The 27,819-nt window shown below is 34.7% G+C and overlaps 1 protein-coding gene across 2 annotated transcripts in view; it reads left to right on the top strand.

Moving 5' to 3' along the window:
- DPH6 (diphthamine biosynthesis 6) overlaps positions 1–27,819 on the top strand; it is a 164,354-nt gene that overhangs the window by 2,782 nt on the left and 133,753 nt on the right. Inside the window, exons 2-4 of one of the 2 annotated variants that reach the window (XM_058541176.1) lie at positions 605–699; positions 5,217–5,410; positions 22,673–23,220. In XM_058541176.1, the coding sequence (XP_058397159.1) occupies positions 605–699; positions 5,217–5,410; positions 22,673–22,858 (475 nt within the window). In that variant the 3' untranslated portion in view covers positions 22,859–23,220. Of the gene's footprint in view, positions 1–604; positions 700–5,216; positions 5,411–22,672; positions 23,221–27,819 lie in introns of those variants that run through there. The other variant, XM_058541175.1, reaches the window with a different exon arrangement.

Below are 27,819 nucleotides of genomic sequence, written 5' to 3'. Positions count from 1 at the left end.
GATGGCTGAAAGCTGAGTACTGATAGTACTGCTGTTGAACTTTATCAGTGTAATTCAGCATTTTGCTTTCTATCTCTACAGAATTTGAACCCACCAAGTATGTCAAACTTTATCATTTGATTGGATCTCAAATCTTTAATTTGATCCTTTAGTTGGTGATGGTGGCCAGTTAGATTTCGTTAAGTGGAACAGAATGGATGTTTTTTCTAATTTTTCATAGAGAATTTCACCTAAGAAGTATTTAAGTGTTTAGCTGAAATGTAAAATTAAATCGTTTTTTATTTGCAAAGGACTTTATATGTTAAGTAGAGCCACTATCATAAACCAAAGAGTATTATTTTTTGTTTAGAATGGTCTTTGTTATAATGCATATAATCTCATAAGTTCTTGTGAGTAGCAACCTTAGACATTCAGATCCATTTGCTCAGTTGCTTATGCTATGGAAATTTCATGTGGTTTTTTGCATTCTAATTGTAAAGTAGTTCCTCAAATATTCTGAAAAGCTGAATAAATAATGAGTTCTATTTTGATATCCAATGATTTTATGTTGAATAATGGTCACTAACCTGATATTTATTTATCTCTTTGTCTATTTATTTTTTAGTGGTGGGAAGGACAGCTGTTATAATATGATGCGGTGCATTGCTGCTGGGCATCAGATCGTCGCTTTAGCAAATCTGAGACCAGCTGAAAACCAAGGTAAGTGTATACCTTTTTGGGAAGTTCTCTAAATGACTGAAATTCCAACTTCATAATTGCGTTCTATTGTATGCAATATGCAAAGACAAAAAGGAACTAATATATCTTTAGCATGTATTAGATGCTAGGTTCTATGCTAAGGGTTTTCAATTATATCCTTTAATCCTCATAAGAACTCCTAGAGAGTTTTATTAGACAGGGTTACTGAGGCTCAGAGTTTTATAAATTTGTCCAAGGTAAAATAGCTAGAACAAACTTGCAGAGCTGAGACTTGAACCCTCCTACTTCAGAGTGCACTGCCGTTCCACCACAACAGGTTTCCAAGTGTTGTAGGCAATATACAGGTAAATAAGATACAGCCTCTAGGAGCTTGGGAAGTAAGATGTATATGGATAATGATAATATATGAATTTTCTATTAAAAGGATCCAGATTAGCCATCTTAGATGTAAGCTAAATGCGTGAGACTTGAGAGAGGCACACAGCAATACATTTCCACTATTTATTTGTCTGTGATAACAAGGACATCCACATTTTAGCTCATTTTAGACCTCATTTTAGCTACTCTTTTCAGTTTTCTCCCCAGTGAAATGTTCCCAGTTAGAACTTACTTTTTCCCTGTATCCATGTCTGTGTCCAAACTTCCCCTTCTAATAAAGACACTAGTCGTAGTGGATTAAGGGCCCACCCTAACGACCTCATTTTAACTAATTACAACTGCAATGACCCTATTTCCAAAGAAGATCACATTTTAAGGTACTCTATGTAGGCCTTCAACATAAGAATTTGGGAGGGACATAATTCAACCTAAACCATACCTTTTTTTTTTTAATTGAGATATAATTGACATATAACATTGTATTAGTTTTAGGTGTACAACATAATGATTTGGTGTATGTATATATTGCAAAATGATTACCACAATAAGTTTAGTTAACATCCATCACCACACATAGTTACAATTTTCTTTCCCAATTAGAACTTTTAAAAAAAGAAAACTATTCACCAATTTGCTTTGTATACTCTTTTATTATACCCATATAACTTTAGATATTAATTGCTAAATTGTAATAGGGAGAGATTGACACTTGCCTAACTTTTTTACTACTTCTCCACATGGCTGTTTTAGGAAGATGTTTTTATCATCCCCTTTACTCAACTTCTTTCGACACTCCGTGCTTACCTCTACTGTTATTTTGGGATGAAGTAAATTAGTAGGATATGTGAAAACGCTAGGCATAGTTCCTGGCATGAAGTAGGCATCCATAAATTTAGTTGAATCTGAAGCTGGCACTAAATATTTCCTTTTTCTTCCCTCCTTCTTTCCTTTTTTCCTTCCTTCCTTCTTCAAGGCTGCCAGTCTGTTGAATTTTTCTTTTTATATCATTTTACAGTTGTTTTCTATTTATTTTATCTTTGCTTTTTATCCCCAAATGGATTGCTTGTAAGTTTGAGAGGAGACGTCCTATCTTCTATGTTCCTTTAATTGCTCCTCAGCGCTTGGGACAGCTCTATGCCTCTGGTAGGCATTCACTCAAAGTTTACAGGTGGACAGATAAATAATGATCTAACTAGACTTAGCCCTGGAAAAGCCAGCAGTTATTTCAATCAGATATTTGAATTTTCTTTCCTTCTGTGATTAGGACCCAAGTAATGCTGGAAGTGAAGTGGGCAGATAGAGATTAGAAATATTTTATGGGAAGAAATAGAACAGGTCTGGTAGAGGGTCAGGGGTAAACACACACTCTAGGATTTTGCACTGGGATTCCGATAATGAATAATAATAGCTTTTTAGAAGGGAGGTGTTTTGAAAATAACTTCCCATTTCTGACTTTAAATAATAAGGAGACTTCAGTATTAGACTGTTTGACTAAGGGTGACTGGGAACTATACTGTAACTTGTATATTATAAAAGAAGAAGCAGAATTTACCTGCAGGTTTATGTTTTGTTATCAAAAGAAAGAAATTCCCTTTTCCCTTGTGGCCAGTCAGGCAAGTGGGTTTTTTAAGCTTTCTATCTTGAGAGGTCTTGATAGTTAAAAAGCAGATGTTTATATAATATATAATACATACATGATACAATATAATTATATAATTTTCCTCCCTGGACCGTCTGTCTTGTCTTCACCTTTTCTGTGTAAATTGTTACAGTTACTTTGTACTGAATCATTAATGTGTAATCTTTATGTGCTCCTGGTTCACTGGCAGGGTGGGTAAGATGACAAGCACTGCGTGTCTTTAAGTTATACCTCATTGTGGAATGGAGACATTTATTTAGAATATTGTTAATGAGAAGAAATTCAGTAGTAAATGGAATTGGAATATTATGAAGTAAAAGCTGGAAAAAAATCAGCTGAAACTATAGTAATTGTAGTGGAAGAAAATAGATGGCTGTGGGTTGGTAGATGGAGAGGGTTTAGCTAATCTTGATTTAAAGTCGGCAGGAAGTTGGTGATTATTGAATGATTCATTGATTAGCTTTCCCCTAAACATGTTGTAAAAGGAACCTTAAAGAGGAATGACTGGTAGAGATGACTCCAATATAAAGCTGGTTAGAGTGAATTCAGGGCACTGGGTTTGCAATGGATAGTCTGGAAAGAAATTTATCCCCATCAATGGGGATAATGTGAACTTGTCATAAAATTCACAAAACCATCTCTTTAAATTTGTAGTAGGAACTTTTGTGGCCTGTTAATTGAGGTGCTTCAGGCAACAGTGGAGCCTTTTGGTTTTGTTTGATCTCGTACCATTGTAGCTTTGTAGCTTCCATTAATAAAAGTTGCATTGTGGTTAGGACTAAATGGAGCCTTAAAGGAAAATTGTCTTCTAGGTTTTTGAAGTCAGTAAAATGTTTTAATTATTATGCTAGCATCAGGAAGTTTCTTGCTAAGAAGCTCAAAGTTCTTTAAATATTTTAATTCGATTGTATCAATATCCTTTACAACTAATACAATAGTTTTAATACAATACAAACTAATACAACAATACATTTAAAGATTCAGTCTAAGTTTGAGATGAGGGCAGGCTGAAAGTTTTTTAGTTAACTTTGGCTCTCTCTCTATTTCCTGCTGGGACCAGGAGTAGACAGATTTATAATAATGTGAGTACCTGGAAGCCATTCTGATGTGTGGGTTCGGAAACCTGGTGAGCCAAAATGTAATGGCATATGGTGATGGTTTTGATTGTTGAAGGGGCCCTTACAATATCATTTTTCGTGCCCTTTGATAGGATACTTTCACATTCAATAGAAAGCCTGGACCTGCTTGGCATATGTGCATGCATACACACATGCATACATATATTTTAAACCAATTGTTTTGTAACCTTTCTTTTTTTTAACTCAATAACATATTGCGAACGTCTTCCATGTCATTAAGTATTATTCTACCGTAGCATTTCCTAGATATCTTCTTTGGAACACAAATACCCCATGCAATATAAGTGTTTTGTGGATAGATAAATTTGAGAGATAGTTTATACTCTCTTCTCTTATTAGAGCACCTTAAAGCACATTAGCCTAGGAAAAATTACAGCAAAGACAACTATTTAACATAGTTTTTCCTCATTTTTTATAAACTTATTTGACCATGAAATCCTTTTTTCATCCAATACCTATTAATATATCATGGAATTTCTCTTCTGTAGAACATACTTTAGAAAATGCTTCTTTCACAATTATATTAATGGCTGTATAGTATTTCATTATATGAATATACTATAATTTTTAATCTATTATAAATAATACTATGATGAATATCTTTGCAAATAATCCTTATATATATTCATGATTCTTTTTTCTAAAAAGTCAAGTTACGAGATTAAAAAGTCTTTTCCAATATATTACTAAGTTCATCTGTATCACCAAAAATTCTGATGTGATTCATCTGTTTTGATATTTTATCCATACTGATATTTGTGGAATCTTGTGATGACCTGTGATTGTGTTACTGATTAGCTTAAGTTATGTTTCTGTACACATCTGTAACTACCGTAACAATATTGAATTTATATATGTTTAGACTTTTGTTGAAGTACTGAATATAAAATATATCAAGAGCATCTAAATTTTTTTCTTACAGATATTTTTCACTTATTAACTAGGTAGATATTTAATTAAGAAAGGTTTTCTACTACAACTCTAGATGTCTTTGTGAATAATCTTGAAGGATTTGAAAAAACATTTATGTAATAAAATCTTTAATTGAATAAACTAATCAAAATGTATTAGCTACATTACTCTTCTCTTTAAACATTCATTGTATATAGTTTTAAAAATTTATATATAATTGTATTTGTAATTAGCAGTGGAGGTGACTAGATCTGATGAGAACTGGATGCAACTATGGACAAATGTGCAACTCATATTTTGTTTCACTTCATCGATGCAGAGAGAAATAGTATAATAAGCTTTTAAGTTATATGTTGAGTACTTTCCAAGCAGTATAATCTAGATGGACTTTCAATTCCACTTTCTTTTTCACTCTGTTTTACTTATTATTTCCACTTTAATTGTTGCAGTGGGGTCAGATGAACTGGATAGCTACATGTACCAGACAGTGGGGCATCATGCCATTGATTTGTATGCAGAAGCGATGTCTCTTCCCCTCTATCGCCGCACCATAAGAGGAAGGAGCGTGGATACGGAACGAGTGTACACCAAATGTGAAGGTGATGAGGTTGAAGATCTCTATGAGCTTTTGAAACTTGTTAAGGTATGCAGAGTGACCAATTACGTTTACTGATTCAGTGTGTAATTTAGTAAATTACATTTACTGAATTATTTAGTAATAAATAATTTACAACTGCCCAACTATTCTTTGAAAGAATATTTTGTCTTTTTGGATAGAAAAGAAAACTGTTACTATGCCTTTATATTAAATAGTATTTAAAAGTAAAACTTTTGGTATAATTTGGCACCCAGGATTGTGAAATAATATTTAACTAAGTTTTATTTTCCTTAGGATTTTGGAGCTGATGACCTTTCAATCATTTTCTTAGCAAATACTTTTTGAATGCCTACTATGTGCTTGTTATATAGTTCTAGGCACCAGGGATAGGACAGTGAGCAGATCAAAGTCCTGTTCTGTTGCAGCTAACTTTCCAGTGGGGGAGACAGACAATAAGCAAACAAACATACATAATATGATTGGTGGTGATGAATACTATGAAGAAACTGAAGCAGAGTCAAGGTGACAATGAGTGATGGCAGGGGGTGGTCAAGGAAGACCTTTCTGATATGGTCAAATTTAAATAGACCTGAAAAAAGTGAGAAACTGAGCCTTGCTTAAATTCAGTAGAAGAGGTATAAATTAAATACTTAAGTCCCTGCATATAAGAGTTTGGCAGCCATTGTGCATTCAATGTTAATTTCTCTAGACAGAAAATTTAGGGGAGAAAGTGTGGGGCTCATATATCTAGTAGGTACTATACTCAATAAATGTTAGTTAATGGAGATTATTTTATATTAAGCAATTATCTTTTCATTCTCAGTGGTAGCCAACTATTTGAATACAGTTCAGTATTCTTCTTAAATGTGAATTTTATCCAGTCAGTTATAGTCAGTCATATAAGGCGTGTATAATGAAATAGAGAATTTAAGCCAGTATTTCTTGGATGTCTTAACATTTTTTCACCAAGGAAAGGAAGGAAGATTTCTGTCCCTTCTTCTACCAAGGGACATTGCATTTCATTTTCTCATTCTTCAGAGAAGTTCAGCTTTTCAGAAGTTATGTCATGAACCTGTGTCATGAAAATTTGCTAGTCCCAAATAGCTGTACTTCAATGCTATACTTTAAATTTGATGCTGATCAAAGCTTAATATCAATTAAGGGTTTTGATTTAAAAAATATATGAAGCAATTAAATTCTTTTAAAGTTTGCTTGATTAAAATATTTCTTATTTTGTACGTCAGAACATTTTCATTTTTATTTACCCTTTAAAAAAGAAACTGATAGGGGAAACATGTGAAATAGTTCCATAATTTACTGTTTAGTTTGGGTAGCATAAGAAGTAGATACTTTTCAAAGGAAATCACAGGAAGCTGGTTTCTTCTCTGTAGGAAGATACATACTAATAACAACTATTTTGATTATCAAACAAGGGGGAAGGCATAAAAGAGTTCCACTTTTAATGGTCATCTCTCCATATGAGCAAGTAAGATCTTGACCATGTTCACTTTGAGTTGTGAAATACTGAGTGCAAATTCTGCATTTTCAAAATTTTCAGTGTGCAGAGAAACTGGGTATTAAGTTTTTAGCGTAAACCAATATTACAAAATGGTGGGACTCACACTAGAAGTAATTGTATTGCTTAAAAATCACTGATAACTGATAACTTTGGAGAAGCTATGTGATAATAATAGCCTTCCAAGAAAGGGAAAGATAATAAATTACTAATCAATTTAATTAAAAATGGGCAGATTAGTAGTAATTAAGAAGAAATTTCCCTTTCGATCCATGCTGTCTTTGGAGAAATGGATGCTTTACCATTATCTTTATAGTAACCGTCAGCTATGACATAAATTAATGCTAATGTTAAATCTTGACAACTTCTGCTTTGGAAGTTCGTACATGATAATTATAACTGTAGTTGAAAGAGATGTTATCCAATTGTCTGGGTCTAAATAGTTACTTCTTTTCCTGTGTAGAAATATTAATTTTGCTATAGGATATTTTAAGGACATAAATATAGGAAATATATTGCTTTTATGGAAGAGATTGTATAACCAGGCTTTTATAGTTAAATCCATTTATGAAACACTAGTGTAAAGATTCCAGTAGAGGCCTTACATATTCTAATGAATAATTGAGTAATTATGGAAAAAAACGAATCTAGAAGAGCTATAATTCTTCAAGTTAGTCTTTACTTGTTCTAAGAAAAAGATGGAGCTGCGTTTTTTAATCCTTTGAATATTAATGGAGCATTGAAAGCATTTAGATTCATTTTCATTTTAAACATTTATTTATAACAGGTTGCAGTTTTGTGACTTTCACAAGTCAGTCTTTTGTTTTTGTAGCTCTGTTTCTTGCCCCAAATATTAGAGCTAATTGTTAATTGTTGAGTAGGAGATGTTCCTTTTTGCAGAGAGTTTAATTGGCTAATTGCTGGAAAAAAAGTAGGAAAGACTTGGAAGAATTTACAGAGTTAAAAGTTTCCTATTTTGTAGAAGTCATGAAAACTAATAGAAATGTAATAAACCTTTATATCTCATAGATTACTAGGTGATTATGACATAAATATATAGATTTATGTAGTCTCAAACTGTTTGCAAAATACCTAGTATTCATATGGCTAGTTTTTCTTTTCTTCTTTAGAATTTCTTTAATATTAAAATGTCACTTTGGTTCTCTTCTGGATTAATTTGACATATAGATAACCTCTATTATTTCCTCAAAATATAGTAATTTTCAAATTCTGCCTGTGTTTTCTTTTTAAGTCACATAAGCAATGTAATAGTTACTGAAGGATACATATAAACACCATATCTCTATAAAGAATAAATTTAAGGATCAACATATTCTTTCTTTCTCCACTGGTTTGGAGCTACTTCTTACTGGATCTGATATCTTCCTCTTTCTTGGTTCATTCCCTCATTTCAATGGAGTTCATCTTTAAGAAACTTCATTTGAGAAGGTAATTTCAAATCCTTACATTCTGAAAATGTTCCTATTCTTCCCTCACATTTGATTGATACATTGGTTGAATTAAAAATTTTAGATTAAAAGTAATTTTTCCTCAAATCATTGAAGACATTGCTCCCTGGTCCTCTAGCATTTTGCTAATGAGAAGTTTGATGCTGATGTGATTTTTGTTCCTTTTTAGCTGATTTGTTTTTCCTCTCTGTTAACTTTTATGATTGTGTCTTTATGCTTGGTGTACTGAAATGTCACAACAATGTATTGGATATTGAAGGCATCTTTCCCTGCATTCTTTCTGCAACTTCTTATTGAGTAGCTACTCATCCCTGTCCTCTTTCCACTAATGATGGTTCAGGAATGGCATTAATCCAGGTGAAAGCCAGTCACAACATGGCATTCCCCTGGTCGTAGTGATTGGATCAGGGATGTTTTCGTTAACCTGTGTTGTACCAATGAAGTGTAGGATGATGGATGGTTGGCAGAAGGTAAACTCTTTCTCCTGTACAGAGGGATGTATGGATGTGAGATTTAGAACTGCTATGGCCTTTTTTTTTTTTTTTTTTTTTTTGCTGAGAAAGATTCACCCTGAGCTAACATCTGTTGCCAATCTTCCTCTTTTTGCTTGAGGAAGATTCACCCTGAGCTAACATCTGTGCCAGTCTTCCTTTATTTTGTATGTGGGTTGCCGCCACAACATGGCTGCCAATGAGTGGTGTAGGTCTGCACCCAGGAACCACATCCAGGCTGCCAAAGTGGAGTGTGCCGAACTTGACTACTAGGCTGTGGGGCTGGCCCCTGGCCTTTTTCTTTTTTGAAAGGAAGAAAACCTAGTGTCAGATCTGACACACAAAAAATGGCAGAGCCAATAGATTTGCGGTGTGAGGATGGCTCTGGGCAATCCTCTTCCATTATTTCTTTGATAATTTGCTCTATCCCCTTTTTCTGATACTCTTACTGATCAGATGTTAAACCTCCTAGATTGAATCTGCATGTCTCATGTCTTTTCTCACATTTTCCATCTCTGCATCTTTTTGTTGTACATTCTGTGAGATTTCCTTTTTAAATGACCTACTTTCTTGTTGAAATTTGTTTTTTATTTTAGCAATCATATTTTCAATAGCCAAGAACTTACTTGTTTATTGATTGTTCATTTTTGTAACAACCTGTTTCTCCTTCCATAGATGTAACATCCCTATATCCCTCTTAAAATACAAATAAGAGATTTTAAACATTATCTTTCATTTCCTGAAATATTAATGTTTTCTTTGGGGTCTTTTTCTCATGTTTTCTTCTCTTTCATGTTGTAGACTTTTCTCAGATGTCTTGATTGCTTGTTCATATCTATGAATATAGCAAGAGGAAAGCTGACTCTGAATGCTTTTGACTTTAGAATTTTTCTAGCCTCACATCTCTCACTTGTTACACCTGGAGTTCAGGGTATTGTGGCCTAGTTTGGTTCCTTTCTTGACTTTCTTCTCTTCCATGCAAACAGTAGGCCGTAGCTTCCTCTTTGATTTATCAATCATCGTTCCTTCTTCTGCTGCTGCTTTCTGACTCAAGAAATTAATTGAAAATTTTTTTCCATTGGTGTCTCCCTATATTCTCTCTGTTTTTTGGAGGTTATACTTTTGTTTTCATTTTAATGGAATCTCTTGATCCAGAAATCTGTGTTAATTTCATTCTAATGGAATTCATTTAATGTTCTTCCCTAAGTTGAATATTGAATTTCAGTCTTCCTCTTGTAATCTTTGATACTTTTCTTCTCTCATATTCTTTTTCTCATTAGGCATGTTATCTTGATGCTGATAACCTTTATTTCCTTAATGGACACTTGTATAGTAATTTGAATACAATGAGAAGTGAATAATTGTCTTTTTTCTATTTTAAATAGAATATTTACTATTGATAGAAAGACTTGTAAATAACTGACTTTTTAAAACTAGATTTTAATTTAATATTTTTAGAAAACATCAATTGCCACTTTACTTTTTGTATTGGTTAAAATTCTTTTGATTACAAGGAACAAAAAGTCATATTCAAGCTGGTTTAAGTAAAAAGAGAATTTACTGACAATAACCTAAAGATAAGTTTGGCTTCAAGTAGACTAGATACAGGACACAGATTATATAATCAAAGTCCTTTTTTCCCCTTGTTTTTATCTCTTGCCTCTACCTTTTGTTGATTTTATTCTCAGTCTAGACCCCTGTAGTTAGAAGATGGCTCCCAGTTACATTCTTCCTGGTTTAAATCTAGTAGGAAAAGCTCTAGTCTTCTTAAATAGCTCAAAGGAAAATTCAGTTATGTGTCATTGTCACTCAGTGCCCTGACTTGTATCATCCATGAACCGGTCATTGTTGGGAGAAGCTAATTTCATTTGGTTGGGCAGGCCTAGATCATGTGCCATTCCTGGATTGAGAGATGGAGTTGTGATTACTGGAACCATATTTACTGTGGTTCTGTGGGAAGAACAGAACCCACTGTGGAAAGGGTACAGGTCCAAGTATAAAGCAGGCTGTTGCTGGTAGAAGGGTGAACTGTGGCAGCGGGGCAAAGAGCAACAAGTTTACTGAAAATAAATAGGTTCTAACTGCTTACAGACTTGGGAACCATCCTCGATAATTCTTTCAATATCTCCCTCCCTCCCTCCCTCCCTCTCTCTCTCTCCCTCCCTTTATCCCTCACTCCATCCTTCCCTCCTTCCCTCTCTCTTCTTTCCTTCTTATCTTCTTTCAAAAATAGTTGAACATTGGGGCCACAACAGTAAGCTTATACTCTAGGACCTGTATATTCAGTTGCTCATGATTTCTCCACCTTAATATCCTATAGGCATGGTAAACTCAGCAAGTTCAAAACGTATTCGTTATCTTTCTGCATAAACTTCCTCCATTTCCTGTATTTCCCTCTTAGTTAAAAACATCATCATTTATCCCACCTACCACCTAAGTCTAACCTAGGCCTCACTACTAGACTTCCATTTTTTCTCAGTTCCCTCCCACCCCAATCACCACCAATAGATAGGCTCTTACTCTATGGCTTCACTTCTATGACATCTAAAACTTGACCCTTTGACTTCATTCCCACTGTTACTGGTTTTTCATCTGTATCGTGCAAGAGTCCCCTAACTAGCCAACTTGTCTGCAGTATTGCCCTGTGCTCCATCTAGCCCTTCTACCACTTTGTTATCAGCTGATCTACATAAATACTTAAATAACCCACTAAGATAAAGTCCAAACACATTAGCCTCATACAAAGACTCTAAGAAGAGGCCTTGCAATCCCACCTATCTGACCTTGCCATTCCCACACAAGCTTCTGGGTTCAAGTTATAATAAACTAATTAGGTTTCTGGGAGATTGCTTTTCATATCTGAGTCTTTGCCTGTGCTTTTCTGTACCCTTATCTCTTTGTTCTCCTGAAGAACCCCTTCTCACTTCATACCCTTCTATGAAATCGGTTCTAATTTATCTTCTTCCTATCTCTTCCTTGGCAGCTTGGCTCTACCTCTACTGTGCTTCTCAGGATATTACTAGGATTGTTTATGTGGCTGCCTCTTGCTAGACTGTGAGACCCTCAAAGACATTCTCAGTGCTCTTCATTTTTGTATTTCTAGCGTCCAGCAGTGTTCTTGGCATATCGATGGCTTTTAAAGGATTGTTGAACAAATTGGTCCAAAATTTAACAAATTATTTTTATATAATAATTTATCTAATGCAGGGGTGCTACAACACTGTTACAAAATATGATGTAAAACCATTGGTAAACTCATTTTATTTTTGTTTATCCACTTAGAAGCTTAAATGGAATGAGCATCATAGTGAAGCTTTTCAAAATAAGGTATCCTAACAGATTTGGTAGTATAACCACTAAGTGTACCAAGAATAATTTCCAGCTGCAGAATGTTTTATAAAAGTGCTGAGCAGAGCTGGCCCGTGGCTTAGCAGTTAAGTGCGCGCGCTCCGCTACTGGTGGCCCGTGTTCGGATCCCGGGCACGCACCTACACACCGCTTCTCCAGCCATGCTGAGGCCGCATCCCACATAGAGCAACTAGAAGGATGTGCAACTATGACATACAACTATCTACTGGGGCTTTGGGAAAAAAAAGAAGGATGATTGGCAATAGATGTTAGCTCAGAGCCGGTCTTCCTCAGCAAAAAGAGGAGGATTAGCGTGGATGTTAGCTCAGAGCTGATCTTCCTCACAAAAAAAAAGTGCTGAGCAGACACTTTTTCAAATTATTTTTGATATCTGCGTGTTAGAAAACCTGCTTATTATGGTGGAAAATTACTTTGTGCGACTCTTTTCGCTTTGGATCTTGGAGAAAAAACTCTAGATTCCTAGACTGAGACAAATCCAAAGGGTTTGGAGTGGGAGGAACATATAAGATGGCCTTAAGATTTGCAGGGAGGACCCAGACATAGTGCTAATTAAACAGGCACGTAGCCCTATACAGATTGCTCCTGGCTCTTCAGCATTGCACAGCTTGCCTCTAGCCCTGTCAGTTCCCAAGATTTTGGACATTAAACCTGGTCCCCTGGCACAAGAAATGCTTTGCTAATGTTGAATCTGGACTCTAAACAGGAAGAGTTGGAGTTAGCACAGACTAGTGTCATTTTGACTCCCAGGTGTGGCTTTACTGAGGCTGTGCCATCTCTGGCCCTTTCAGATGACAAAGTCAGGCAGGCGTGAGAAACCACATGATGGGAGATCTGTTTGTAAGTAAAATGTTGGATCATACTTGTCAGTTATTATAGTTTGGAAACTTATCACAGGTCTAGAGTTTTCATCCATAGATTCCCCCTAAGGCCTAGAAAACATGACTCCCTCGTGCTAGCAAAACTATCATTCTGTCTCCTCAACTTTCAGCTTTCTCCACTTGGTATCAGGGATCGTGTGTGTATATTGCACATGCACGTACATACTCTTTCTTTTTATCTTTTGCCTGATTCAGTGCCTCTCCATAAATTCACCAATTGACTTACTTTTATGTCCTTGTATTCCTTTCTTTTACTAACTATAGCTTTCTATCTTATCATCTTCTCTATATATTTTGAAGTGTGTTGGGTATGTTTGACTTGTCTTTCAAATTTCTTACTTTTATGCTTTTCAACCTCTGGTGTCTGTCCTATGGACTTTTTTTCTTTTTTCCTGACTATACTATTATTTATTTTTTAAGAAACCTTTTATCAATGCCTACTTCTAGAGTTGTGTTGTCTAAGGCATTAGATGTATGTTTCTGTCTTACGGTCTTTTGCTTCATTTCTAAGACCTTTAGTTTACCTTATCTTTGTTATATTCTCTATTAAATGACTGAGAACACATTACCAAGATTTATAAATATGAATTACTTTATTTATTTATAGTTGTCCTTACATTTTTTCTAGCAGAGGACTTTATTGTTGTGGTCACACAACAATATGATAGATCTTGAACTGATCTTTTTACATCAACTTTCCCTTTTATCTATTTATTTTTTCTGAGGAAGATTCACCTTGAGCTAACATTTGTTGTTAGTCTTCCTCTTTTTCTTTTTTTTGCTTGAGGAAGATTTGCCCTGAGCTAACATCTGTGCCAATCTTCCTCTATTTTGTATGTGGGTCGCTGCCACAGCATGGCCACTGATGAGTGATGTATGTCTGCACCTGGGAACCAAACCCGGGCCACCAATGAGTGGTGTAGGTCTGCACCCGGGAACCAAACCCCAGGCCGCTGAACTTAACCACTAGCCATGGGACCAGCCCCCTGACTTTACCTTTTAAATTGGGAATGTCTTCATTCAGCAAATTTGTAGTGCCTAAATCATAAAGTAACCATAGAAAGCAATGATGATATCAATAACTATTTAGAGTTTTTTTTTATTATTGGTAAGAGATGATTCAGTAGGGGCTTGTTCTTTGATATGCTGATGTGAGAGAAAAATTGAGTGAATCAAAAGGATATATTAGTTGACCTTGACTTTTCCTGTTAACTTTAACCTATACTACTACCATTTAGAGATTTTTCATATGTCTTTCATCCACAAACATTAATTGGATGCTTATAATGTACTGTAAAAAAATGTACAAGACATTGTCTCTGCCTTCACAGACCCTGAGGAGATAAAACACAAAGAAACTAATTGAAGATAGAGGTGCCATTAGAGTCTGCTATTACAGGGCTACAGGGATTCAGAGGGGAAATAAGTCCCCTGTGTTGGGGGATCGAGAGAGGCCTTGTGGGGAAAGTTACCTTTGATATCCATGAAGGTTGTTTGCATTTTGACAGAGGCAGGCATGCAAGAATGGCTAAGAGAATGTTGCAAATTAAGGGCAGAGCATAGCCAAAGTCATGGAAGCAGGAGATCATGAGATATATTAGGGAAATAGTGAGTTGTTCAATTTCACCAGAGCTCAGAGTTCAAAGAGTAGTGGGAAATAAGTATGGAATGGTTGATTGAAGCCAAAAAAGAGAGTGTCTTAAATTTTAGGTCAAGGGTTCTTCAGACAGTGGAGAACCCATAAGGCGGTGTATTCCAAACTTAGTTTAATGGATCACAACCATTTTTTTTTCTTTAAAGGAAAGAGACTACAATAAAATAGGAGATACCAAAATGCATTGTACATAGTAAGGTATTATTATTTTGTGAAATGCATGTGTATATGTATGTGTATAAACGTATGTTATGTATATGCTAGGCTGTTACATTATATATATTTCTCACTGTTAAACAAATTGTTACGGTCACCAAATTTGAAAGCTGCTACCCTGAAGGATTTTGCAAAAGGAAGGACTGATTTGTACGATTGAAGGGAACTTCAAGGTCCTTAGGTTGAACCACTAATAATGCAAGAAGTAGATTAGAGAAGTGGAATTCTGGAGATGAGAAGTTCCAGTTGAAAACTGAGATACTAGGCTAGCTGAAAGGTTCTGAGGACCTGAACTGGAGGAGTAGCAGTGGGAAAGGTGACCAAAGGAGACATTGAAGAAGTGGATTGATAGGGCTTGATGGTGGTATTTAAATAAAAAGTGACAGGGAGGCTATGTAAGGTACCTTGTATACTGACAGTTCCGTGGCTAATTTATTCAGCTGTTACTAGGCAATGTTGATAATCAAAGTGAATTACGATAGCTATACATTACAAATATGATCCTAAACTTTATAGCATCTTTTCTTTGTCATCTCTTTAATCTGGTACAGGTTGATGTAGAAGATGCTTCATATCAATCTGGGTTCATTTAATCAATACTAACTCTTAATAAATGTTATTCTTGATGATCCTTTTAATTGAACGTTTAACATTTTCTTTATAGAGTTATATATATGTAGTACACATCAACTAAAATATATTATCCTTATTTCTTGACTCTAAATAAAAGCACCTAATGGGGATTCATGGAAGAAAGCAAAATGTATGATATTAGTGTGTTTAACACAATAATAATGCATGCAGGTGGGATTCAAATTATCATAGTAATTACATTGAAAAGTTATTTACTGGTATGCAAGCAAAATATGTCTTTTTTTCAGTTTTATTAAGATATAATTGACATATAACAGTGTGTAAGTTTAAGGTGTAACACATTTTGACTTGATACATTTATATATTGCAAAATGATCGACTAAGCATTGGTTAACACCTCCATCCCATCACTTAATTACCATTTCCTTTTTGTGGTTAGAACATTTAGCAACTTCCAAGTATATAATATAGTGTTATTAGCTATAATCACCATGCTGTACATTAGATTCCCAGAACTTGTTAATGTTATAACTGAAAGTTTGTACCTTTTGAGCAATATCTTCCCATTTTCCCACCCCAGTCCCTGGTGACGACCACTCTATTCTCTGTTTCTCTGAGGTTGGCTTTTTTAGATTCCACATATAAGTGATATCATACAGTATTTGTCTTTCTCTGTATCACTTATTTCACTTAGCATAATGCCCTCAGAGTTCATTCAAGTTGTTGCAAATGGCAGGATTTCCTTCTTTCTCATAACTGAATAATATTCCATTATGAATGCCATTATGTATATAAATATATATTTTATATAAATAAATATATATATTTTATATATGTACACACACACACATCACATCTTCTTTGTCCATTCATCCATTGATAGATTAGGTTGCTTCCATATCTTGGCTGTTGTGAATAGTGCTGCAATGAACATGGGGGTATACATATCGCTTTGAGCTCTTGCTTTCATTTCCTTTGGATACATACCCAGAAGTGGGATTGCTGGATCATATAGTAGTAGTTTTATTTTTAGTTTTTTTTGAAGAACTTCCATACTGTTTTCCATAGTAGTTATTTCAATTTACATTCCCACCGACAGTGCACAAGGGTTCCCTTTTCTCCACATCCTCACCAACACTTATCTGTTGTCTTTTTGATGATAGCCATTTTAACAGATGTGAGGTGATATCTCATTGTGGTTTTGATTTGCGTTTCCCTGATGATTAGTGATGTTGAAGACCTTTTCACATACCTGTTGGGCATTTGTGTATCTTCTTTAGAAAAATGTCTATTCGGGTCCTTTGCCCATTTTTTAGTTGGGTTGTTTGCTTTTTTGCTATTGAGTTGTATGAATTCTTTATATATTTTGGATATTAACCCCTTATCAGATATATGATTTGCAAATATTTTCTCCTGTTTGGTAGGTTGCCTTTTCATTTTGTTGATGGTTTCCTTTGCTGTGCAGAAGCTTTTTAGTTTGATGTAGTCCCACTTGTTTGCAAAATATAAAGTCTTAAAAGGTTCTCTAGGCTTTTGGGCATCATGTCAGATTGAACCTGGCGTCAAGGCTGTAAATTAATTGACCCCTTATATTCTACTTATGGTCTTTCTCCAGTCTCTCTGCCTCTATAATTTATCCTACAAACTCCTGCCAGGTTAGTCTTTCCAAAGTGTAGATCCAATCGTATTTGTCTCTTCATCAAAAATCTTCATTGCTTACCATTGATTTGTTAGGTGCTCTGCAATATGACTTCAGCTTATCTCTCATAATTTTCCAGTATTCTCCTACATGGAACCTATGTTCCACCTAAGCTAGACTATTGTCAGAACTCATTCTTCCCCATATAGTCCATGTCTTTCCTGTATAATGCTATGTTTTAGTCAGAAATAACCTTTCCTCTCCAATTCCTTCTTTTACATAGTATCTCCTTGATGTCTTTCCTGATATGCCCCTACTGAATGTAATATCTTCCTCTTTGGAACCTTCATATAACATTATATCTCTTTTATAGTACTTAATCTATCTCCATATACAGAGCTACTAGTTTTTGTTTTTATCCTGTGGGTTTTTGTTTAAAGATTTTAAGTACCTCGAGGGGTAGGGATTGTATTTCATTCTTTTTTATTTCTTAAAGAACTCCACGCAACTCTTGGATGATACAGGCATTGTGTTCAACTATACTCCTCTGGAATTCGGTTATTCCATCTGTAAAATGTGGGTATATATTCCTAGTTGTCTTATTTGTTTGGAGAATAAGCGTGAAAATATATGGGAGCCTCTTTAGGTTTCTAGAAAGAAAGATGCTCTATAAATTAGTTATTTCTTTTTCTTAGTCTGCCATCTTCATGTGAGTCTTAGGTCTTCTCTCTCCTTTATTTCCTAGCTTCCAAAATAATCCAGTAAAGCTAAATAAAGACAGTTTTTTTCACTGCATACAAGGTTCAATTAGTATATTAATATTAAGTAGAAGCTGCAAGTTGGCATTGAGATGAGTGTAATTCCTCTTGACTTTATTAGTATGTTAATGCAGAGAAGAAAAAAGAATAATAATCTTTCAAACTGTGAAAGAGGTTTTAATGGGGACAAATTTATATTATATATTAGATTGAATTTATCCTTCTACATTTGTTGCCTGTAATTTTTGGCTCTCTCTCATCTTTTTTAGACTTTTTCAGTCAGATAATTCAGCCTTCCAAGAGACATGTGGAGTTAATGTTTTCTATCTAGTTTCCTACATGACCAAACTGAGGCATGGGTTGTTTCAAAAGAAAGTAAAGAGGGGAACTCAAAGATGACAAAGGTTCTTATTAATAGATGCCTTCTGTCCATTAAAAATAATTTGGCAGGTTCTTTTGAGATTTAACTCTACACTTATCTTTAAAATCAAAGCAGTGTATTTTCTATTAACTCATTTGTAAAAAGCCTCAAGGAAGGACTTCCATCGAAAGTTACATGAACTGAGTTTAGAGAGTTTAGACTTTTGAAATAGTATATGAGGAATTAAGAGATTTACACAATGGCTCTTTGGATGTTCAGACGCGGTAGAATGGGGCTGTTATGTGTGCTCCTATGTGGAAGAGCGGTTGCCTCCCAAGGCCAGCAGAATTACACCACACGTATTCATAGAATCTACAGTGCTGGGTCATGTGGTCACTCTGTGTGCTTGCACACAGTGGGTGCTCAATGAGCAGTTGCTAAATTAAGCTTACTGAGCAAAGTTAAGCCTATCTAAGCTTGACAAAATTCAGCTAATATTGATCCTTGTAGATTTCTATAAAAATACATTGACAAATCAGAAGAGGTGGAAACTGTTTATCAGACATTGTGCAGAATTCTTTGCTACCTACTATAGGATTGGTTCTAGAGCCCCTGAAATGGCCCATGCTCTATTTTAAGACCAGTGCCCTTGTAGATTCTTCTCTATGTAGTAATTTTGCAGAGAGATGAAGAGGGGAGGGAGAATCACCATCATTTGATACATAACCTCTGGTCTTCCCTTTTGAGCCTTTCGCAATTAGCTCCTTTAATAATTTTTGTTGATCTCATAGTCATTTTTGTGACTTCCTTAACCCTCACCCAAGTTCTGCTGATTTTGAGTGGTCATAGAACCTGGACTTGATCACAGAAAGCTAATAAGGATCAGTTTAGTGGACTTCAGTGCAGGATAATGTGATTCTTTAAGACAGGATTTCTTAATCTAGAGGGGAGAGGTGTTTTTGAACACAAATTTTGTGCAAATTTTTTGTGTATGTAAATTTTTCTGGGGAGAGGTCCAAATTTTTATTATAGTCTCACAGGGGTCTGTTTTCTTCAAAAATTTAAGAACTAGTGTTTTAACCATCCATTTCAGAAAGCTTTCTAGCCTGGGGTGTATTCCTGACCACTCAAGTCAGGAATCAGTTGTCCTCTGAGCCTGTAACACATACTATGCTATGTGCTGTGAGGTCAGAGGGGCCTTCTGGGGCTTCCAAGGGGTGAAGAAGAGAGTAGCATGGAGGTAGCACCTGAGAGCAGATGAGGATGCCATGCATCTCTCAAGAAAGACATTAAGATCTCAAAGGTAATAGAGTGCAAAATGGCATCTTAAAATTTCAGATAAGAAGTGATAGGGACCAGAGAAAGGGCAACAGGCTTGGACCCTGTACGTCTTCTGGCTGGTTCTTAATAGGTCTTTGGATTTTGTGTTGAAGGAGAGAAGGATAGGGATGCAAAAGGCATTGTTCCTGATTTCCTCAAGTGTAGCTTTCTTTTTTTGAATTTATATTGCATTTAGTTACTCTTTTGGGTAGTTATTACATTATGCCTTGTTTTACATAATTATTTGCATATATAATTTATCTTCCTTGTTATTTTATAGTTTCTTGAAGGCAGGGACTTTGTGTTTTTCAGCTTTGGATACTCTGCAGTGCTCACCATGGTGCTTTGTCCTTAAGAGGTACTCAAAATTTTTCGTTATGTGTTTGCTCTAGGGATGCTGTTGAAGATTTCCACCATACCACACATTCAACTTTATGACTGTCCAAATGTGAAATTTCTCTCAGGGCTTAGTTTTCATAATAGTTTGCCTTACTGTAATTATTGGGCAGTTTTTATTGTGTGAACACTGTAAATCATGCAACTTATTTTAGTTTCCTCTTTATATTGATCATTAGAAAACCCAGAGCCATGTGATTTTTTTTCAATTATTTTTGCTTATTGTGATTTTAACTGCTGTTGTTTATGTAGCACTACCTGCCAGGCACTGTTACAAGCTCAATACATTATATTCTAATTTATCCTTACGTCAACCCTGATTTATTATCCCTATTTTGCAGATATGGAAACTGAGATACAGAGGGGTTAAGTAACTTGTCCAAGGTTACACAACTAGAAAGTGGTAGAACATGTGCTCTTAATCATTGCGTTCTGCTCCCTCCCAGCGTTACATTTGTGTTAATTCATGCAGATATTACCATATATAGTGCGTGTATAAACCAACAAGGCATGTGTGAATTAACAGTGAGACAGAGGACAGGCATGTGGGTTGATAAGGGACGGTGGGATTATTAAGTCAAGGATCAAAGTGATCTATCTGTGTTTGATCTCATCTCATTTCAGAGCTCCCAGAATAATTTTAGATCATTGCTACTCAAAGTGTGGTCTAGGGGCTGGCTGGTGCTAGTCTATGAAGTGTTTGTTATTGGTTCAAGGTCAGCTATTTATAGACGTTGAAAATAGCATTTAGAAACTTTTAGAGTCATTTGAGAGTAATTTTATATCTGTTGAATCTAATAATAAAAACTTGGCTGTATTTTATCTTTTTTAATTTTCTTTTTTTGGTAATTTATTTTAATTATATTTTACAGAAGTTTCAGTCTTCAAAGATTTGGAAATTAAAAAAAAAGTAGACTTCAACACTGTTTGAGATGTACTGTTCTAGGTAACAGCTTTGCAAGTTTTTAAGCTATTGTTTGAAAAAGAAAAGACGTAATCTGCAGCTTGAAATTACATTCTAATCTAAACCTGTTTCCGGAGATGACTTAGGAATTAGTGTATTTGGCTACTCTGTCAGTTTCTTGGCTCTGTGAGAAGAGGCCCTAAATTGAATTGACTTTTGGGGGGAAGAGGGCATTTTTCATTCTAATACTTAGTACTTTTCTCAGGAATGACACATTTTAATTAAGTACTTGATCTAAGATAATAAACTTGTCCATCATCCATCGTTACAGTCTCCTTCCTTGACTTATAAAAGTAGCTAATAAGGCAATTCAAATTTTTTGTGTTCACATTGTTCCTTGGAATAACAGAAAAGTGAAAAAGACAACAACAACAACAAAACATTGCTGATGATGCCAGCTTGATATAATAGATTTTTCCATTTATGGAAAGCAACGATAGCTTCGGTGAAATAATATTTGCAACATCAGTTCAGTTTTAAATTTTTTTTTTTCTTTTTGGGTGGGTTGGGAAGTCTCCTTCTATAATATATGTTGTAACATAATCTCATGCAAAGTTACCAACCCTAATAGTCTTTCAATGTCCATGTAATTACCATCTCCTCTTTAAAATAATCTCTTTTTGGTGATTCTGTAAGGTAGCATTTAATGAGGATTCCCTCGCTATTTTGTGGATGTTTAAAAGCTGGCCTCCAAATAGAGAGATGGGCTAGGGATATGAACAGGCATTTCACAGAAAAAGAAATTCAAATGGCCAAAAAATGTTCAACCTCACTAACTCAAAAATCGAGCTATCACTTTATAGGATTAAGAAACGATACTGGTTTTGGAGAAATGCGTACCCTTATGTGCTTCCAGCAGCCCTGTGAATTGATTCAGCCTTTCTGAGGGTAATTTGGCAGAACTCATGAGACCCAAAAAATACACTCTCTTTACCAAGCACTCCCATTTTAGGGAATTTATTCTAAGGAAATAAAGATGTACTCGAAGATTTAGAAAAGGCTGACAAACTAAATTATGGTGTATCCATACAATGGAATACTGTATAGAATCAAAAATGAAGTTGCAGAAATACCTCTGTATATATTATTAAGAGAAGGAAATGGATTACCAAATACTCTGTATGGTATAATTTCATTTTCATAAGGGTATTTATACAAATTTATACATAGAAAAAGATCTGAAGGATATGTTTTAAGTCTCTACGTGGAAAGTATTGAGTGTATAATTTTTGCACATTTGAATTTTGAAATTTTTTTCCTCTACCAAGCATGTATTGCTTTTGAAGCTTTGTTGAAGATTTGGCCTCCATCTTAAAATGCACAGAATGGATAGGAGGAAAGGAAACCTGATAATCAACAGGATGTCGCCATTCCCCAGGCCCTTTTCTGAAGGTTCACCAGCAGCCTGTTTTTCTTTCAGAGCTGGTTCTGGAAAGCTGTGTTTGAGTTGTTGGTTTTTTTTTTTTTTCCTGTGACAAATGCCTATCATTTTCTAAACAAGAAAGCCAGTGTTCCAGTCAGGTGTGTGGGGTGCTTTTCATTCACTCGCAGCCCTGTTGTGTTAATGCTGAATAAGCAGAGACAGCCTGACTGGTGGTGAAAGATGGTACGCCAGCCTCAGGGCTTTTTCTGGTCAGCCCGAAACCTCTGATTGCCACGTTTCCCTAATTTCCCGTTTCCAGGGCATCACCAGAGTGACCTTGCTTGCTGAATATGATGCTCTGCATCTCCAGGATTTTCACGTGCATTTGGAAGTGGGCAGTCAGGCGATTGTTTACAGGGCTCCAAATGAACTGTGCACTCACAGCAAGTTTGATAAACACACATTTCCTCCTTTTATCAGTGAGATTACAGAATGTGAAGTATGAGTTTCCAGTTTTACTCATTCCCCTCAACCCTTTTCCTGTTTAAAAACTTAGACATACTAATTGGATGCTGATCTGTCCCTGTTTTTTATTCTGCTTACTGGTAGTTGACGGCTTATTCCAATACTTACCTAGGCCAGGTTTGGCAGTCCTTCAAAAATAAACTTTCCATGTATTCAACATAAAGGAGATTCATCCCAAGGAATGTAATGTGAGCACTAATTAACAGTAATGACTGCTAATCACTTTGCTTTTTATACTCCTTTAGGAGCACTGCTATTATCCAATGTAGTTAAGTAAAATGCTTGTATATGAATCAACAATGCTGCATCCTTTTAGCAGCTTTTGCTCACAATCAAGCTTTGCATAAATTAGAGTTAACTAAAATTGGTTTTAATATGCTATGTTTCTTTCTACAATAGTAAAGTAAAATATCTAGTTAAATATCCTGAATATTAAAAAGACATCACCTGGTATTTTTTTTTGCAATCATCCTTATGGTAGATGAGAAGCAACACTGCAAATAAATTTTCTCACAGTTCATGATATTTTCTCTTAGATTTCTTCAAAATTGCATGTGACGTACTCTTCATAGTCACAGGAGCACTTTGATTGTGTTGTAAGCATTGTATCAGATCCATGAAAAGCAATAGGCTTGTATTTAATTTTTCTGAATTTGTGCATTTACTTCCTAGAGGATCTTACAGTTTCTTTAAATTATATAGCCCGTTATATAAACTTGGCTCATAGGTTAGTGCATTCAATGTTCATTAAAAAGGGGTGTTTTATTATGTTTAGTGTATTATTAGACTATTATAAAAGCTTTCTGTTTATTTACATGCATTGAACATACCTACAAACCGCCTTGCCTCAGGAGGAGACTAAGCAAAACTCATAAATTAATAATTGAAGGGAGCGATACTCAAGTAGCGTTTTGGTTAAGTTAATAAGTTAAAGCCTTAGCGTCAGTGCTGGCCACTTTAACAATGCTTTACTTTTGACTTTTATTGGCTGAAAATAACTTGTTAAACTGGGGCTTTTGTAATAAAATGAAATCTACATACCATCTGAAGCCCCTGCCCTTCTTTTTGATTTATGAGTAGGTTGACGTATTATTGAAGAATTTTTAACACTTTCACAGTTCTGCACTTTGATTTCAGAGAAGGTGCTAATCTCTGTGGAAGTTTGAGAGTGACAAAATGAGTTGTATACTGTTTTTCTAGGGAATTTGGAATTCTTTATTAGTGGCCTTAGTTTTATGATGGTACTTGTATTAACATTGATTTGTCTAACGTCTAATGTGGTGTTGTGATTTGATGTACATGAATGGAGTATCCTCCTTTCTCATATCTCTAGTTGCCTGGCCATGATGTTATAATTCTTATAGGTGATGTTAGTGTTTCTACAGAGGTTCAGCAATTCAGGGCATTATTTTTAAATTACCAAAATAAAATAATTTAATTTCCTTTTCACTTTTGTATTTTTTGTAGCGTCAAAAATTTAAATTTTTGGTGAATAAACAGGTGGAAAAAATTAAGTAGTAGTGTCATAAGAAGCTTTATATTTTATATGCTAGTCTTATTGTAATACATTGCAAACATATGTGTTTTAAAAAAACTTTTGGCACTGTATTTAATTGAATTTAGTTTCAAAGAATTGTAACAGGAATGATGTGAGAGAACAGAAAATATATGGAAGCTTAATTGAATGCTATCCATATGTAATTATAAGATTCGTGAGTATTGTATCTAACTTATTTATTTTATATTCCAGTATTATTGCACAGTAGCACAAAATGCATGTGTATGAGGAAAAACCTGCTTTTTCTGTTTTGCTTTGGGTTTGAGTTTTTATGTGTAGTAAAATTACATTTAAAAAAGGTGAAGATTTCAATTTTGATCCATTTTTTTGTTTGTTTTTTTACAGTGTGTTTACTTTTATGTGAGTGATTGATCTATAGCTGTCATTTTGCCCAAAGAGGGGACAAATGGAATTGGCCTTTTAGACAAAAGTATGCAAACAGACTGCATTCTTTCTGTTGATAGAATTATGGAAGGATTGCATGAGGTGCCACATTCATTTTCCTATTGATTGTGAAGAGGATTCTGCAATGGGGTGCTGTTTCCATTGGATAAGAAGGTGCTATGATTAGTTACCTTTCTCATGAAAGCACTACAAAGGGAAATGCAAAATGTGTGCAGTGCAGTGTTCTCAATTTGGCAGTTGTTTTTGTTAAGTTTTTTGCCCCATTGAAGTCCAACCTATTTTAGAAAAACATACATTTTGGTTTTTTCCCTTATATTAGGCTTAGTAGATTTCCATGCATTTGACCCTTTGAAGAAATTATACGTTGTAGACAGTTTTCCTAGGCTTCTATTGTAAAGCTCCCAAAGCTGGGGCAACAGTGCCCTCTATAGTCTTTTAGTGAATAGTAGATAATCTAGATGATTTGGAATATTCAGGTAAGAAGCAGGATATTTAAATTTAATTTTTGCTCAGACAAGAGACTCCTTTTTCCTAAGTAGACATTCTTGTTTTTCACTAGTGGCTTTACTTTAAACAAAGGGAACAAAAGACCATTCTGAGTTTTCATTTAGAATTATTGGCTACCTCTTGTTGTTACCCCATGGTAAATCTCAAGTTTTATCAGACATTCATCAGAGTAATTTGAGCTAGAAGGAATCTTACAAGCTGTACTGTCTCTTCATGAAATATCTTTTTGAAGTTGAGTTCCAATAGGAGTATTTTTTTAAATAATTTAGTTCCTTTGTGCTCATTTCTTCTATTTAATTAGAGCCTGAGTGGGCTGTCTAGAACTTAACTTTTACTTGTTCCTGAATTGGGTAACCAGGCTTTATACATGACATTATTTAAATTGAAACCAAGGGAGTTACACAATGACTAAAGTATTTGTCATTCATTAGCATTGATTTACATTGTAGATTTGCTTTCCTCCCTTTTTTGGTTACCTATTTGATTATATATGTTGATAGCTAAATTTTCCTTTGTAAAACACAACTTTATGCGAAGTTATTAGATGATAATAAAAGCAGGCATCATACTTAGTGATGATTAGAAGAGAAAAATTCCATAAGCTAAGTTTATTTTACTTCTGAAAGTGTTTTAGTAAAGAGAACTTGGATCCAAACCCTAGCTGCTCCATGTATTCACTATGTAATTTTGAATACATTTCTTAACCTCTGAGCTTGCTTTCTCATCTACAAAATGGGATTAGAAATAGTTTATCTTTTGAGATTTTTGTGAAGGATTAGAGAGAATGTATATTAATTGGCCAAGTCATTATAGATGCTCAGATGGTGACTTTATTCTAAAAACCACAGTGTGAAGGTAAATGGCGTTGTTTTATATTAGGGAAGTTTTAATATAAATCTAGAACACATTTAATGCACTTTAGATCTTTTAAAAATTCCTATCTCATAGCTTCTGATGATTTATGGGAGTCTGAAAGCTGCCATGGCATTCCTTCGTAATGTGAACTGACAAAATGAAATGTGCATTAACTTTCAATTCTCTACAGACCTCATCCCCAAACTTCTTAAATAGTCCATGTTTATAAACTTTAGTTTAATAGACATTTACTCACAAAACCAATATTTGGCAACATGTGAAAACTGACAATAAATGAAACTCCAAAAAAAAGAGTCTTTTATTTTTTCCCTTAGGATACTTTTCATTTACCTGTGTTCTTAGTAGTAATCTAGAGCCCTTTTCATATTTTGCTGTCTCCACCCAGCCACAAGAAAGGCTCAAGTATAGAAATAGATGGAAGTGGAGCTTTTCTGGTCAAAGTGGAGATGGATGCCTGAGTCCCTCTCCTTTGAAGGAACAAAGTTTAAAAACCACTTGGTACTGTACCCCAAATGTATATGTGTGTGTACACACACACACACACACACACACACACACACACTCTCTCCTTTTGTTTTGTACAAAAGCTTTGTTCTACTTTGGTTTGAATTCACAGCACCTACTTCTTCATGTGGCACATAACAGATGCTCAATTAATATGTGCTTAATACAAAATTTTTTCAACATCAGGCCTCCTCTTATTGATATATAAGATTTGAGATACCATATGTATTAAAATGTACAGTTCAATGTGGCAACGTAATATTACAGTAATTGTTTCTCTGTGAACCATCTAAAGAACACTTCCAATGTAATTTATCAATTTGTTCTTTAAAAGTCCAACAAATTGTTGTAACTAAAAATAATAATGGCAAATGAACAAAAAATATTCAAAACTTGTCTTCAAGATGATTAAAAGCTGTTGTACTTCACAATGGTGAAATTAGCTAAAGATTCAGACATTTCAAATGACCCAGTGATAAAAATAATCTTGCACAAAGAAATTCTGAATCGAATTTTCTTACCATTCAGTAAAGCATTGTTTTTCTTGTAAAGTTCTTATTTGTGCATCATATTGATTTTGAGTAACTTTGAACTTAGTATTATAATAAGCCACATATTGTTTTTAGCATATCACTTGGGTTAAAATTGAGAACTGCGAAAGTATCTTTTTTTATCATTATAAAGAAGGAATCAATGTTTTAAGCTGATAGAATGAAAATGAACAAGCTCTTAATAAACCAAATATGGTAGTTCTTTTTAAAATAATGACCAGTTGCAGTAAGAAACATATTTAAAATTAAATTCTGGTTTACAAAACTGACAAGATGCTGTCTACCAAAAAAAAAAGAATAAGGTATTTTTTCTTTGCAATGAAAGTACCAAATTAAGAATCCGCTTAATTAAAATAATGATAAATGTAGATTGCACTACTGAAGACAGTGAAATACAGCTGCTCTGTCTAGTGAGAGCCCGCATAATTTACCAAGACTGTGCAAAGAAGCAATGGAGCAGCCACTGCAGACTGTTAGAGGAAATGTCCTGTTTATTCTACATACATTTCTTTTTTTAATTAAAATGTCAATGATAATTTA

The sequence above is a fragment of the Diceros bicornis genome, chromosome 5 (genome assembly GCF_020826845.1).
Source record: "Diceros bicornis minor isolate mBicDic1 chromosome 5, mDicBic1.mat.cur, whole genome shotgun sequence".
Classification (NCBI taxonomy): Eukaryota; Metazoa; Chordata; class Mammalia; order Perissodactyla; family Rhinocerotidae; genus Diceros; species Diceros bicornis.
Note: the sequence above shows the minus strand (reverse complement) of the source record. Positions and strands in the feature narration are given on the sequence as shown.